Genomic DNA, 13,884 nt, shown 5'->3' on the forward strand with positions numbered 1-13,884 from the left:
TCAACCAACGGACAGACAGAGTCACAGTGAATTAGCCACATTAAAAACTCATTCACTGCCAGAATTATTTCTGGCCGCGTTTGAAACATTGCCAGAGATTTGTCATTGAAAAAAAAGTACTCAGGAGCCGAGATACAAACATTTTAAGTTTTAAGTTAACAAGGAAGTGGATGGGAGTCTAAATCTTCGAGAAAAATCATATCTCCTTGGTCTTTGGGTCAAATAAAAAAAAAGAATAGAAAAAAAGAAAACAAAAAAAATATTTTTTTTGAAAAAATTAAGTCGTTTTAGTCGTTCTAGGCAGGCATGGCTTATGGGACAAAAGTCGTTTTAGTCGTTCTAGGCAGGGAATGAGTTAAGACCTGAGGCTGATTCTACAAATGCCTTCTAAGGGCACGGTCACACCAAAATATGGTTGCCCGCTGATAAACTCGGACAGTTTTTTGCAGCCAGCGTATTCTAAAAAAAACGGAGTAGCTTGCAGCGCATTCTGTCCCAATAACCAGTGACCCTACCTGTCACTCACTTTCAGGACCCTCCCCCGTAGCCACCTTCGACTCACACGATTGGACAGAGGGCGAAAAGCATGCATCTGTCTCGAGCATTTATCTGCTTCAAATAAACGGAAGGTGTGCGCGACAAACGTGTGCGTCAAACCACGCGATTCTCATTGAAAAAGCATTGGCAGATTCCACCCCATAGGTAAAATAAAAGTGTGGTGTGACCGTGCCATAAATCAGTTGTTCTCACACTTTCAAGATCTTTAAAAAAATGTCCAAAAAATTGCAGATGTGCTTCAAAAGTTTACATTGATTTATTTCTGAAATTTCTGAATAGGGCTTAAATAGTTGAATAATAATATTGATTGATTGATGTACTTTATTTAGTAAGACACGAGAACAACAGTACATGTAAGTACAAATTCACAATAAAAGGTCTACTAAACTGGAAGACTCATAAAGCACTAAGCTTGTTTAAAATGAGATCCCCATGCACACAAATCATGATGAATGATGAATAATTAAAGTGATGAATAATAAAAGTGTTTGTTTGTTTTTATCTATCAAAAGGTTATTAGTGTTCAGGTTTATTCATGTATTTTGTTTAAAAGTTAAATGTTCTCAAATAGAAACTTGAATCATATCCAAGCTTTTCAAATTGATTTCAAGATTTTGCACCTTTTTTTTTTTTTACACACAATATCAGTCAAAACATCAGTGGCCAAGAACTCTCCAAAATCGTGATGGGACCCAAAACCATGGCATCGGTCTATCTGGCTCTACGGTGAATGAATGAAGTGATGGATCCATCCCACTGCATGTGTGGAAGTGAAATGAATAGCAGCAATATAGCTTTCCTCTCTATATAATATAGATACTGATGTATTTTTATGAAACGTTACCATCACTCCAGTGTAACTGCACTGCAGAGGCCATGCAATATTCACACGGGGAGCCTGGACGTCTGGATTCTATTTGGGTTTGAGACTGGGGCGTTTATGTACCTTCATCTATGCTCAATCACTTTCATCCTTCATCCTCTCACCTCCCCTCTTCGCTCTCTCTCTCTACCGGCTACCCTGCCAGACACAGGCCTTTATTGCCTGGAGATGATTACCTTGACAGATATGATTTATCTTCTAATAATCTCTATCAGTCACATCACACCCGTCTCCTCCTCCTCCTTTCTCTGTCCTTCTATCTCTCTCTCTCTCTCTCTCTTCTGCCTCTTTTTTTTTATTGTCTCTGTCGGGTGGAAACCTCATATGTCCAAAACCAGTGGTGTAAAGTAACTAAGTGCATTTACTCAAGTACTGTACTTAACCCATTGAGACCTGAAGCCGATTCTACATGTCTCCTAAATCTCAACAGTATTCTGAAAAACGTGTGTTTCTATATCAGTGGTGCTCAATCTTTTTCATGTCAAGGACCCCCAAAATTATATGTATTTGCCCGCGGACCCCCATCAAAATATCTTGTTCCAGGGACCCCCCAGAAGCAAAGATTTGAGTTAAAAATGTTCGCTTTAAAAATATATATATTCAAAGATTTGCACACATTTTCAAGATTTTTCAAAAATAGCCGATCTAAAAGCTCGTAGCGCGGCACTCGGTGCCGCGCTATGAGCTTGTAGATCTGCTATTTTTGAATAGCCCAAAGTGTAAAATAATGCTTTTTAGCTCAAATCTAAAAATGACACAGTTCCAGGTCTTAAGTACAGTTTTGAGGTATTTTGACTTTACTGGAGTATTTCCAATTTTCAGTACTTTTTACTTCTACTCCATTACATCTCAGAGGCAAATGTTGTACTTTTACTCCGCTACAATTATTTGACAGCTTTAGTTACTAGTTACACTTTGTAGATTTTGATTATTATTACAAAACATGCAGTAACCACTTCAGCCGATCTACAAGCACACATTGCGTCGCGATGCAACGTTACTTTTCAGGATTCAAATTAAAAAGTAGCAGATCTAAAAGAGCAAAACGCGTCGCACCGCATTTCAAGAGCTTGTGATGTTTTTGTGTTGACGCTGTAGTATGATCAAGTAGGGGCGTTAATTTACCCAAAAAAAAACACACAAAGACAGAATGTGGAGATAAGAGGTTTCTGCCCGACAGCAACGATATCCTTTTGTCTTCTGTCCAACTCTCCCTCACTGCTCTTATCTTGGTTATCTTGCACTGACTGGCCTCATCTGGCAAATCATCACTGTCTGATGGGAAACCTTGTATGTTTAAAATGGCTTTTCAAAATAACCCGTTGATCCAACGTTGTTACTGTTTAGTCACAAACTCTTGTTAAAGGACCACTTCGCCCCTTTTTCAACCTATCTTCATACAATTGGTGCTCACTAATGCTGCGTTCACACTGGAAGAGACAAAAGACACAAAGCTACACAGCACATTTGTAGCTTTGTAGCTGAAGTTGAAACCAGCTCAACGCTTTTGTAGCTTTGTAGCTTTTGTAGCAGCTACAAACGTCGGACGTATCTTTGCGTCTTCATTTCGCTGGCTTCCATTGAAAAATAATGGCAGCCTGTATATTTGTATCTGCCAGTGTGAACGCAGCATAATGCTCATCATTAACATGGTTCCATTTTTGTCTACTCACTCCGTCTCAGAGGAGGGCTGTGGACAGTTCAGAAAACCGCCTACCAGTGACATCATCGGTAGGCAGGTTTGGTCATTTAAAAAAAGAATATTTATATATTATTTTGTATTAATGCAAGAACAATGGCTTCCATTATAGCATGTTAACTTTCCAGAAATAGAAAGCCCACGATTTCTATTCCCCATCAATGATGTCACAAGTGTCCACAACCCTCCTATGAAACAGAGAGTAGACAAAAATGGTACCTTATTATAACGAGCATCAGTGGGGACCTATTATATGAAAATATGTAAAAAATGGGTGACGTGGTCCTTTAATACCCCCCGCTGACGTACGCCTGTCAGCGGGGGGTGTTGAACGGCAGGAGTAGGACGGAGGTGCTACGTCCTCACGGTGGGGGATCCTCACTGGCAGGTGAGCCAGTAGGATTCAGCAGCAATGGCTGAAATGTGAGTGGAGGATTAATTGGCCTAAACACTACATTTGGAGAAAAACAACAGGGGGTAAAAAATAATTGGCAAAAAAAAAAAGAGATCCACAGGGAAACCATGCTGTCATTAGACCCCCCTGTGTGAGGCGTCAGATGACTCCTCACACATAACTAAAGGGATTTAGGTGAAAAAATAAATGGGTGAAATGTCCCTTTAACCACTTTGCTTAAACCAGTGCTGTCAAGGACCCCCACATTGATATGGATTTGGCCGCGAACACCCCATCTGAAAAGGTTTCGTGCCAGGGGCCCCCAGAAGAGAAGAGAAGAGGAAAAAAATCCCAAAATGTTTTCAAAAATGTTGAAAAATAGCAGATGTACAAGTTCTCTGTGCGCCACAAATGTCTTGTATGTGAGGTTGTATATCTCCTATTTTTGAAAACAAGAGTTTTCTGAAAAACTCTTAGACAGGTTAAACGTAAACAGGTTAAACGTTCTAGACTTGGTAAACTGGACCCGAGTTGGCTCTGTACTTGGACCGCTGTTTTCCGGTCTAAAACAAATCTCTTTTGCCAAAAAAAATAGAGCTCGTAGAGCTTGTATAGATCTGCTATTCTGATCTGCTGTGCATAGAGCCTATATTGACGTCAACAACATGAGCTCTCTGCTACGTCCTCTTACCCAGAAAGCTCGTTGTCGATGACCATCTTCTGGAGGCCGGTGGAGATGCTGCAGCCGGCGGCGGCGGCAGGAGGGGAGGAGGAGGAGCCCATGTGCTCCGAGGACGAGGAGGACTGTCCCTGTGTCATCAGGACGCTGGACGGGTTGGACAGGGCCGTGTTCACCTCCCGGAGGATCCTGGGCAGAGGACCCAGCTTGGAGGCCGCGCTCTGTGTGGGGGACGGGGGGGTGACAGAAATGAAGATTAGAATATGAGTTTTTGAATTAGGGGCTGCAACCAGTGTTTTTTTGCCAGATTCTGCGAGAGAAATAAGCAACCAGGTATATGAAAACAAAGCCCAAAAGAAGCGACTGAGCACATGAGCACTCTAAACTTAGACCCTCCAGAAAAATGCGATTATGCGATCGCAGAATTTACCGCATAATCAGCAAAATGGCGCATAATTATGCGGGGGTAACGTTTTTTCAAAAAGGCTGCATCGCATCGCATAATATGCGCATCGCATCGCATATTTCCGCATATTTCGCAACTTTTCACATTTCAAATTTTTCGCAACTTTTCACATATTTCGCATTTTTCAAAACTTTTCGCATATCGCATATTTCGCATATTGCCGCATATTTCAGAACTTTCCGCATATTTCACAACTTCCCGCAATTTCCCGACATAAAATTGCAAAAAAAAAAAACATATTTCATCGCAAAATCAAGGATTTTAGCCCGCATAATCAAGAGTTTTAGCCCGCATAATCAAGAGTTTTAGCCCGCATAATCAAGAGTTTTAGCCCGCATAATCAAAGAGTTTTAGCCCGCATAATCAAGGATTTTTGCCCGTGTTTTTCTGGAGGGTCTATAAACCCTATATGCGTTGGCTATTTGAAAATAGCCGATCTACAAACTCGAGAATACAAGATTAAAAAAAGAAAATGTTATATCAACGAATCAACAAAAACATTCCAATAGATATTTTTAATTGACTAAATCGATTAGTGTGATTAAGCCCTATTTTATACTTGTCATACAACAGTGTGACTAAAAAAATATCATAAAGAATCTCGCATTTTAAAAAACGATTTCATTAGTCCGATGAACTAGTTAGAATCAAGTCAAAGATTGCATTGAGGGCACTTGATTTCATTACATTAATACATACTGTACATGCAATGTTCTTCTGTAAAAGTTGAAAAGCATCCATTGAACTTTCTATTCACATCTCTTTGTCCGACCCATGGGGATGTTCATTTACTTTTCCCGGCCCCCCCCTCATTAACAATGTACAGTAAGAGGTCTCGGGGTGATTAACACATTTTAATGAGTGGTGTTTGTACAGTATTTAACAATGTAACATGACAGACTGACCATGGCATGTGTCACATGTCTAATTGCTCCCAGCCTCCCCTCTGCCACTGCAGCTAACGTTAACCCCTTAAGACCGGGAACGCATCCGTGTGATTTATTTTGGCTATTAAAAAAAGAGCAGATATACAAGCTACTGTACGAGCTTGTAGATCTGCTTCTTTTTTTTTTCAGTCGTAAAAATGTGTGCAAATCTTTGAATATATATGTCTTAAAGCGGACATTTGTCACTCAAATCTTTGCTTCTGGGGGTCCCTGGAACAAAATATTTTGAGAGGGGGGTCCGCGGCCAAATACATATAATTTTGGGAGGTCCGTGACATTTGAGCACCACTGATGTAGCAACGTACATAGCGTTTTTTAGAAAACATTTTGATTTATTTTTTCAGTATATTTAATTTTAAGTAAATATTTGAGTAAATGTTTGCTTGAAAAAACTATATTATATATATTCAAAGATTTGCAAAATTTTCATGCTTTTTCAAAAAATAGCAGATCTACAAGCTCATAGCGCGGCACTCGGTGCCGCGCTATGAGCTTGAAGATCTGCTATTTTTGAATAGCCAATAAATCTAAAAATGACACAGATGCGTTCCCGGTCTTAATGGGTTAAGTGTCCATGTAAAGCCATTAATAAGCCCTGCACTGTATCAAAGACCCCCCCCCAAGTGGCTCCTCTTCTCTTGGTGCATTTTGATGCATTATGCAATAATGCATTATTGATTGCTGCATGGGGTAAATATACTAATGTAGTCTGCGCACGATTAATACCCCGTGGCTAGTGATGATGCATTGGAGAATAGACTTCAGACTTCCTGCGCCCGCTAATGTATCCTTTAGGGATGCTGCCCGGGATGGAATAAGACCATCGGTCTCAGAAGAAAAAGAAGAATTATATAGATGTATATACATTGCTGATCTTGTCATACTGTATCTAGTGCTGCTGTAAGACCATTGCAACCACACACACACACATGCTGTAACTTTGTCTTTGGAATGAGAAGTTCATGAGAAGTTCATGGACACAACGCTTTTGTTTGAAACTCATACGATGGTTATTTCTAACATTTCAGACTCTCTCGTCAAGACGGAACCAGAGCCATATAAGGAGAGTTGCGTCACCTCCGTTCACTTCATCGGGCCAGGTCTTCTACATAGCCTTCTATTGGCGAATAGTGACAAAGGCCTGAACCTGGAAGTTTACGGAATGCACTGGAGTCTATGAGCGTTTGTCACTATTTCGAGTTTACGTGAACCACGTGACCGGCGCCGTTTCTGCCCCCTCAATTGACGTAACTCTCCAATAGAAGGCTCTGGACGGGAACCATTTTATTGCAATGATATCACATTGTGTTTGGTGGTGTGGCTCTAGCACTGAAAAAATCTGTGCCAGCATGACACAGAGTCTGAGATCACAAAATCCCCTGAAGCAGAGCCTAAAGATATAGCCAGGAAATTAAAAGAACACGGCACGATACAGTATATGAACCTGCATGAACGACATGCTGACACAGGGAAAATCTAAATGCTATACCAGAGGAGGAGGAGGAGGCTGGGGATGTGAGGAGGACCCTCTCTACGGGGGCCTCACATCCCACGGGTCACAGACATGGTCAGAGAGAGAAGGACGAGGATGGCCGGGCACTGTGTCAGCAGCTGTGTTGATTTCGTCGACTAAAACTATGACGAAAAATGTTGGTCGACTGCCTTTTTTCACTGACCAAAACGAAATAAAAACTAAGCTACGATGACTAAAATGAAGGCTAAATATGTTGACAATTTCGTCAACAAATAAAATGTTAGTGAGGGACTAGTGGAGAAGAGATTCAGTAGAACTAAAAGACAAGTCATTTTATGTTTTGTTGCGCTCGGGTGCTCTGAAAATAGCCGATCTACAAGCTCACAATGCGTCGCGCTGCGACACGTTGTGAGCTGGTAGATCGGCTATTTTCAGCATGCAACCAAGTGTAAAATCAGCCGTTACGACGCCATCAAGGCACCGCCAAAATACACTTTAGTCGACTAAATCAACTGTGGATTTAGTCGACTATAATCTTATGATATTTAGTCGACTAAAACTAGACAAAAACCAAAACATTTCAGATGACTAAAATATGACTAAAACTAAATGGAATTTTATTCAAAAGACTATGACTAAAACTAAATAAAAATTTGCTGTCAAAATCAACACTGTGTGTCAGGCACCTTGAGCTGGTAGCGAGCAAACTGACACCGTGAGAGCCAACCTAAGGCTGAAAATTGGAAATACTCCTAAAAAAATACCTCAAAATTGTACTTAAGTACAGTACTTGAGTAAATGTACTTAAGTTACTTTACACCACTGGTAGCGAGCAAACTGACACCGTGAGAGAGCCAAGCCTAAGGCACAGCCGGGAGGAAGGGAAACAGGCACTCCACGCTGCAGAGCTCAAGACCCTGATGCTAGACTAGGAGACAGCGATTCAGGAATCCACAAATTGGCGTTGGCTAGACCACACACACACTCGCATCGCAGCGGGGGTTATGTGGGAGGACTTTGATCACTGAAGAGTTGTCATTTGTGGTAGCAGTGCGAGAGAGATGTCGAGCATGTAAGAGTGAATGTCGATCGGTCTGCATAAACAGAGCGTGTAGATCGAACCATTAGGATTGTGTGGTCGTATTGGGTGTATGAGAGAGCGTAGGTCTGCGCGGCTGGACTTCCGTGCCTGCCGGAACTACACCGCCATGCTCCATTAACAAGCTAATGGTATATATCACTCAATACAAGTTGAGTGATAAGCCTAATTGTTTAATGTAGGGCTACAACTATTGATTATATTCTTAGCGATTATTCTGCGGATAACTAACTTACACAACCCATGAAGCCTTGAATTCATGGAGATCTTTTAGTTTTTTGTCGCATCCCTAAGCCAATAATTTGATGACCGGAAAAAACTGGTAGGAGACTTGCAGAGTCTCCATTGAGTCTTCTACCGGAGACTCCGCCAGTCATCAAATTATTGGCTCAGGAATGAGACAAAAACAAAAAGATCTCCATTTAATCAAGGCTTCATGGGGTGTGTAATTGATATAAATAAGTACGCACTTCGTCTACACTTGCACAATAAGGACAACTTTATTTAAGCAACGTCAATAGACCTAATATACCTCCAAATATATATTTTTATGAACGTGGGCGTCCTTGACACAAAAAAAAGTTTGTAGAACTACTGGTTGAATGTACAAACAACACGTTGTGTTTCCAGCACCTGGTCCATCTGGGAGAGCACCTCGGCCAGCAGCGAGTGCAGGGTGGACAGCTCTCTGCCCAGGTCGATGTAGCCCTCGAAGCCCGCCGTGTTGGAGATGGTCTCCGGGTTGGAGATCTCCAGCAGGAAGTGCTGCATGTTGGTCCACTCGTGCTCCAGGAACTGGTTCATGAAGGACATGTACTCCTCCTTACTGCCAAACCTGGAGGAGGGAGAAGAAGAGGATAGGGGGGAAAAGTCGATACATAAATGAAAATACGTAATTTATTATTTATGTGCATCCTTCTGTTGAACTTGGTACATTTAGTCCAAATTCAGTTCATTGTTTTTTTTTCTCCCAGTTGTGTTGATGTATTCTAGTCACCAGTGGTGGAAGAAGTACTCAGATATATTACTTAAGTAAAAGTAGCAATACCACAATGTAGAAATACTCTGTTACAAGTAAAAAAAAAGGCCTGTGTTCAAAATGTTACTTGAGTAAAAGTACAAAAGTATTGGCATCAAAATATATTTTTAAGTACCAAAAGTAAAAGTACTAAAATGTTTGAAAAATAGCAGCTGACTCCTACAGCTGGTCCAAGGGAGAGCACAGACAACCACGTGTCTCCTCCAATATGCTGCTTCTTTTCAGCTGACAGTGAGGAGTTTCACCAGGAGGACGTAGCACATACAGTACAGGGGGCGGTCTGGGGGCTCGTTTAAAGTGCCAGACTCTAAAGCAATATTCTATCATTTAGAATGGAAAATAATCATCACCACTTCCCCTCCTCGTCTATGACACAGCCTACTGTACTCTGTTGATACAGGCTTTGAGCTGAGGGCTAGAGAGGAGTCAGTTAATCAGTTAGGCTATGTGAATAATGTTGATGTGATTTTTAAATACGACATTTTTTTTTGTTTCACAGTCAATTTAGCTGCTTTCTGCTAGCGACAAATGCGCTCCGAAAAAGCTGCTGGTGGGAATGGTTCTGCACATATCTCTGTGCAAAAATAATGTCAGTCGGGGACCCCCTGAGGGCGAGGCCCGTTTCAATTGTAACGGGTGAAACATAGCTATAGGCCGCTACTGAACACATATGGAGGTATTTATACACACTATTTCCTCACAGTTCCACACCTCATTGAACAGGTGCCCTGATCAGCCTGTAGGAGTCGCTAGTGCTGTGATTACTCTCTCTCCACCCTGGCTTCCCTCCACACTTATGGATGCCCCGCGGGAAGCCCTATACAGTCTCTACAGTGGTGGGCAGGAACTTTACCCCTGGCGCCTCATTCATTGCAAATTAAATTATATGCAAACAACAGCCATTTGAAGTGATGTAAAGTAACTAAGTACATTTACTCAAGTACTGTACTTAAGTACAATTTTGAGGTACTTTTACTTTACTGGAGTATTTCCAATTTTCAATACTTGTACTTCTACTCCACTACATCTCAGAGGCAAATATTGTACTTTTACTCCACTACAATTATTTGAAAACTCTAGTTACTAATTACTTTGCAGATATAAATTATTATATTATAAAACATACATTTAAACCACATACAAAACATACAACCACTTTAGCCCTATTTTATACCAAGGCTATTTTAAAATAGCAGATCTACAAGCTCACAACGCGTCGCATCGCGACACGTTGTGAGCTTGCAGATCTGCTATTTTCAAACATTTTAGTACTTTTACTTTTGGTACTTCAAGTACATTTTGATGCCAATACTTTTGTACTTTTACTCAAGTAACATTTTGAACACAGGCCTTTTTTACTTGTAACAGAGTGTATTTACTTAAATAAAAATATGTGAGTACTTTTTCCACCACTGGCCACTTCGTTATTCAGTTCACAAACATAACTCACTTGGTGAAGTTTGCCAGGTTCTGTGTGACTTTGGCTATGAGCGTGAGTGTGCGCGCGGTGCGGTCGTCGGGGTATTCCTGCATCAGGTTGAAGAGCGACGGCGACATGATGGCCGGACAGAGGAAGCGCAGGAACAACGACGCGCTGATCAAGCGCTCGCTGATGTCCGGTCGCCCCCGATTGCTGCATTCCTGTCGCCACGACGCAAACACCTCCTTGAGCTCCCGTGGAAACACACTGCCAAGAGACAAGAGAGAGAGAAAGAGTTTGACCTGTACATTTACTAAGTAGTTTCAACTAACGGACCAGCCGCTTCCCGAGCCACCCTTCACAATAATAGTCTCCCCATTAGCTCACAGTGCACCAGATATTTCACACTGGTCACAGGAAGCAGTATTAACTGATTCACTGCCAATCACGTAGATCTACGCGAACCTATTTAAAGCCGCCACGTGCCAATCGCCAATTTCTTTTAATATTTTTTTTTTTCCAATTTGACCCAAAGACCAAGGAGATATGATTAGTCAAAGATCTAGACTCCTATCCACTTCCTTGTTAACTTAAAACTTAAAAATTCTGTATTTCGGCTCCTGAGTACATTTTTTTTTTCAATGAAAAACTCTGGCACTGGCAAAAAAAATATGAAAATACCTCTGGCAGTTAATGGGTTAAAAGGGATAGTTCACCCAAAAGTTTTCTTTTTTTTCTATCGATTTGTCACCTCATGGAGACTTGAATTCAAGGATATTTTTATTGTTTTTGTCGCATTCCTAAGCCAATAATTTGATGACCAGCGGACCGGTAGGCAGCGGTTCCGGTAGGAGACACAAAGGAGACTCTTTGTTGAACCACTGCAGGTATATCAAATTATTGGCTTAGGAATGCGACAAAAACAAAAAAGATATCCATGAATTCAAGTCTCCATGGGGTGACTAATCGATAGAAAAGGTCATTTTGGGGTTGAACTATCGCTTTAACTTAACAAAACAATCAGCTAAACCAGTGGTTCTCAAAGTGGGGTCCAGGAATGGACCCTCAAGCTTCATTGAGGGCATTCCAAATGGACCCTTAACCCATTAAGACCTGAGGCCGCTTCTAAACATTTTCAAAATCCTAAAAAAAAATTCGGAAAAAAATATTTTAAAAATAAATTTCACGATTTTTCAAAAATAGCAGATCTACAAGCTCGTAGCGCGGCACTCGGTGCCGCGCTATGAGCTTGTATATCTGCTATTTTTGAATAGCCTAAAGAAATCTAAAAGTGACACAGATGCGTCCCAGGTATTAATGGGTTAAAGGTTTGTACAGTATCTCTCAGAGTTATATAGGGGTCCTTGAAATTAAAACGTTTGTGAGAACCACCGAGCTAAACCAACATCAGATTATCAGGGTCACCATAGTGGGCTGTGTGTAATTCATCATTTGTCCTACCAGTAGGAGTTGATGATCTTGCAGAAGGCCAGCTCACAGCACATCTTCAGGTTGCCCTGGTGTTCCTGCAGGTCACTAGATGAACACTTGGACGGATCCACCTCGCAGTTCTCATCTGACTCATACAGAGCCTTGATGAACTCCCCTGAGAGAAGAGAGAGAGAGAGAGAGAGAGAGGCAGATAAGATACAGTTCTTTGGATTTGATGTAGCAGTGGAATCCTAATGGCAGGCCACCAGGGGGCAGTCTACATTATTGTTCCTCATTAATAAGAGATGACCGCAACAAAACATGCATCATCCTCATTGTTTCCATGGAGGACTATAGCGTCCACAGAACAAACAAAAAAACACCTCCCCAGACAGACTGTCCCTGTTGGGACACCAACCCATTTTCTATCAGCTAAGATTATTGGTTGCTAAAGTGTGCTGACAGAGAGCCAGAACATCCACCAAAGTAATGTCTATAGCAGCCTGACAGCGTGTCACGGAATCGTGAAAAGTAACAGTTTTGGACATATGAGGTTTCCACTCGACAGAGACAATATGTATCACAGTACATTCATTAAAGAGAATAAACAGCCCATGGTCAACAGTTAAGGAAAGGCAGTATAGGCGGCTAGATACTATACTACTACCAAAGAAAACCAGGCTTGCTTAATGATGATCAGACCAGGTAGGGACAAACTAAACAAAAAACCCACTTGAACCTTGAGTGAGCCATCATTATTGTCTGACCTTAACACTCAACAGCCTATAAAAAGTAGGGCTGTGAATCGTCTGCTATCTCACGATTCGATTCCGATTCTTGGGGTCACGATTCCGATTTTTATCGATTTTTTCAAAACAAACGATTCTCGATTCAAAATCGTTTTTTCCAACACCCCTAATAAAAAGGGAGCCATGACAGATAGTAGGGCTGGTTTTTAAGAACCAATAACCTTGCTTATGTAGGTCAATTGAATAATCGATTAACCTACATAAGCAACATGAGCATTTTTTTTGTATTTCTTGTATAAACAAATTATAAATGAATGAACACCCAAAAATACTACTAGATATTTTTGTCTGATTAACTACTACGTAAAAAAAAGGAAAAATAGCTGATCTACAAGCTCACAGCTCACAGCTTGTAGATCTGCTATCTCTTTTGTCTTGTTTAATAATAATTCATTAGCGGTAATTGAGGCAAAAGTTATATCACCCAGTCCTAATAGGTGAAGGTACTGGTAGGTGGTTGCAAATTCCACGTTTTTATTCTGTATGATTGTCATGGATCTACAAGTTCACTATTTGTGAGCATAATAGGTCGGCTATTTTCATGCGACACTGTTGCACAGCCGAGTATAAATCAGGATTTATTCAACAGCCCTGAACAGATTGTGAACCAAAATGAGCCTGAGAGTTAGACAAGCACACAACAAAAGCATGAGGAGGCACACTCCTGTATAATTAGAAAAACACACACACACACACACACACACACACACACACACACACACACACACACACACACACACACACACACACACACACACACACACACACACACACACACACACACACACACACACACACACACACACACACACACACACACACACACACACACACACACAGAGCGAGCATCAATATTAGAAGTGTACAGATGGAGTGAGGAAGACAGCGCCTGGAGGCATGGGAGACATTCTGTTGATGAAACCATGGCTGTGTTTAGTCCTGTCACACCATGATTACATAATCACAATTATGTGAGCTAATCACAT

The 13,884-nt window shown here is 41.2% G+C and overlaps 1 protein-coding gene across 1 annotated transcript in view; it reads right to left on the reverse strand.

The window, feature by feature from the left end:
* Window positions 1-13,884, reverse strand: part of LOC308078746 (disabled homolog 2-interacting protein-like) — a 209,859-nt gene that overhangs the window by 22,351 nt on the left and 173,624 nt on the right. Inside the window, exons 9-12 of the mRNA XM_080420079.1 lie at window positions 12,120-12,264; window positions 10,689-10,925; window positions 8,833-9,034; window positions 4,226-4,434 (exon numbers count right to left, since the gene is read on the reverse strand). Coding sequence (XP_080276205.1) covers window positions 4,226-4,434; window positions 8,833-9,034; window positions 10,689-10,925; window positions 12,120-12,264 — 793 coding nt within the window. The remainder of the gene's footprint in view (window positions 1-4,225; window positions 4,435-8,832; window positions 9,035-10,688; window positions 10,926-12,119; window positions 12,265-13,884) is intronic.

This window comes from Gymnoscopelus braueri, assembly GCF_963280865.1.
Source record: "Gymnoscopelus braueri genome assembly, chromosome: 22".
In the NCBI taxonomy this organism is placed as follows: domain Eukaryota; kingdom Metazoa; phylum Chordata; class Actinopteri; order Myctophiformes; family Myctophidae; genus Gymnoscopelus; species Gymnoscopelus braueri.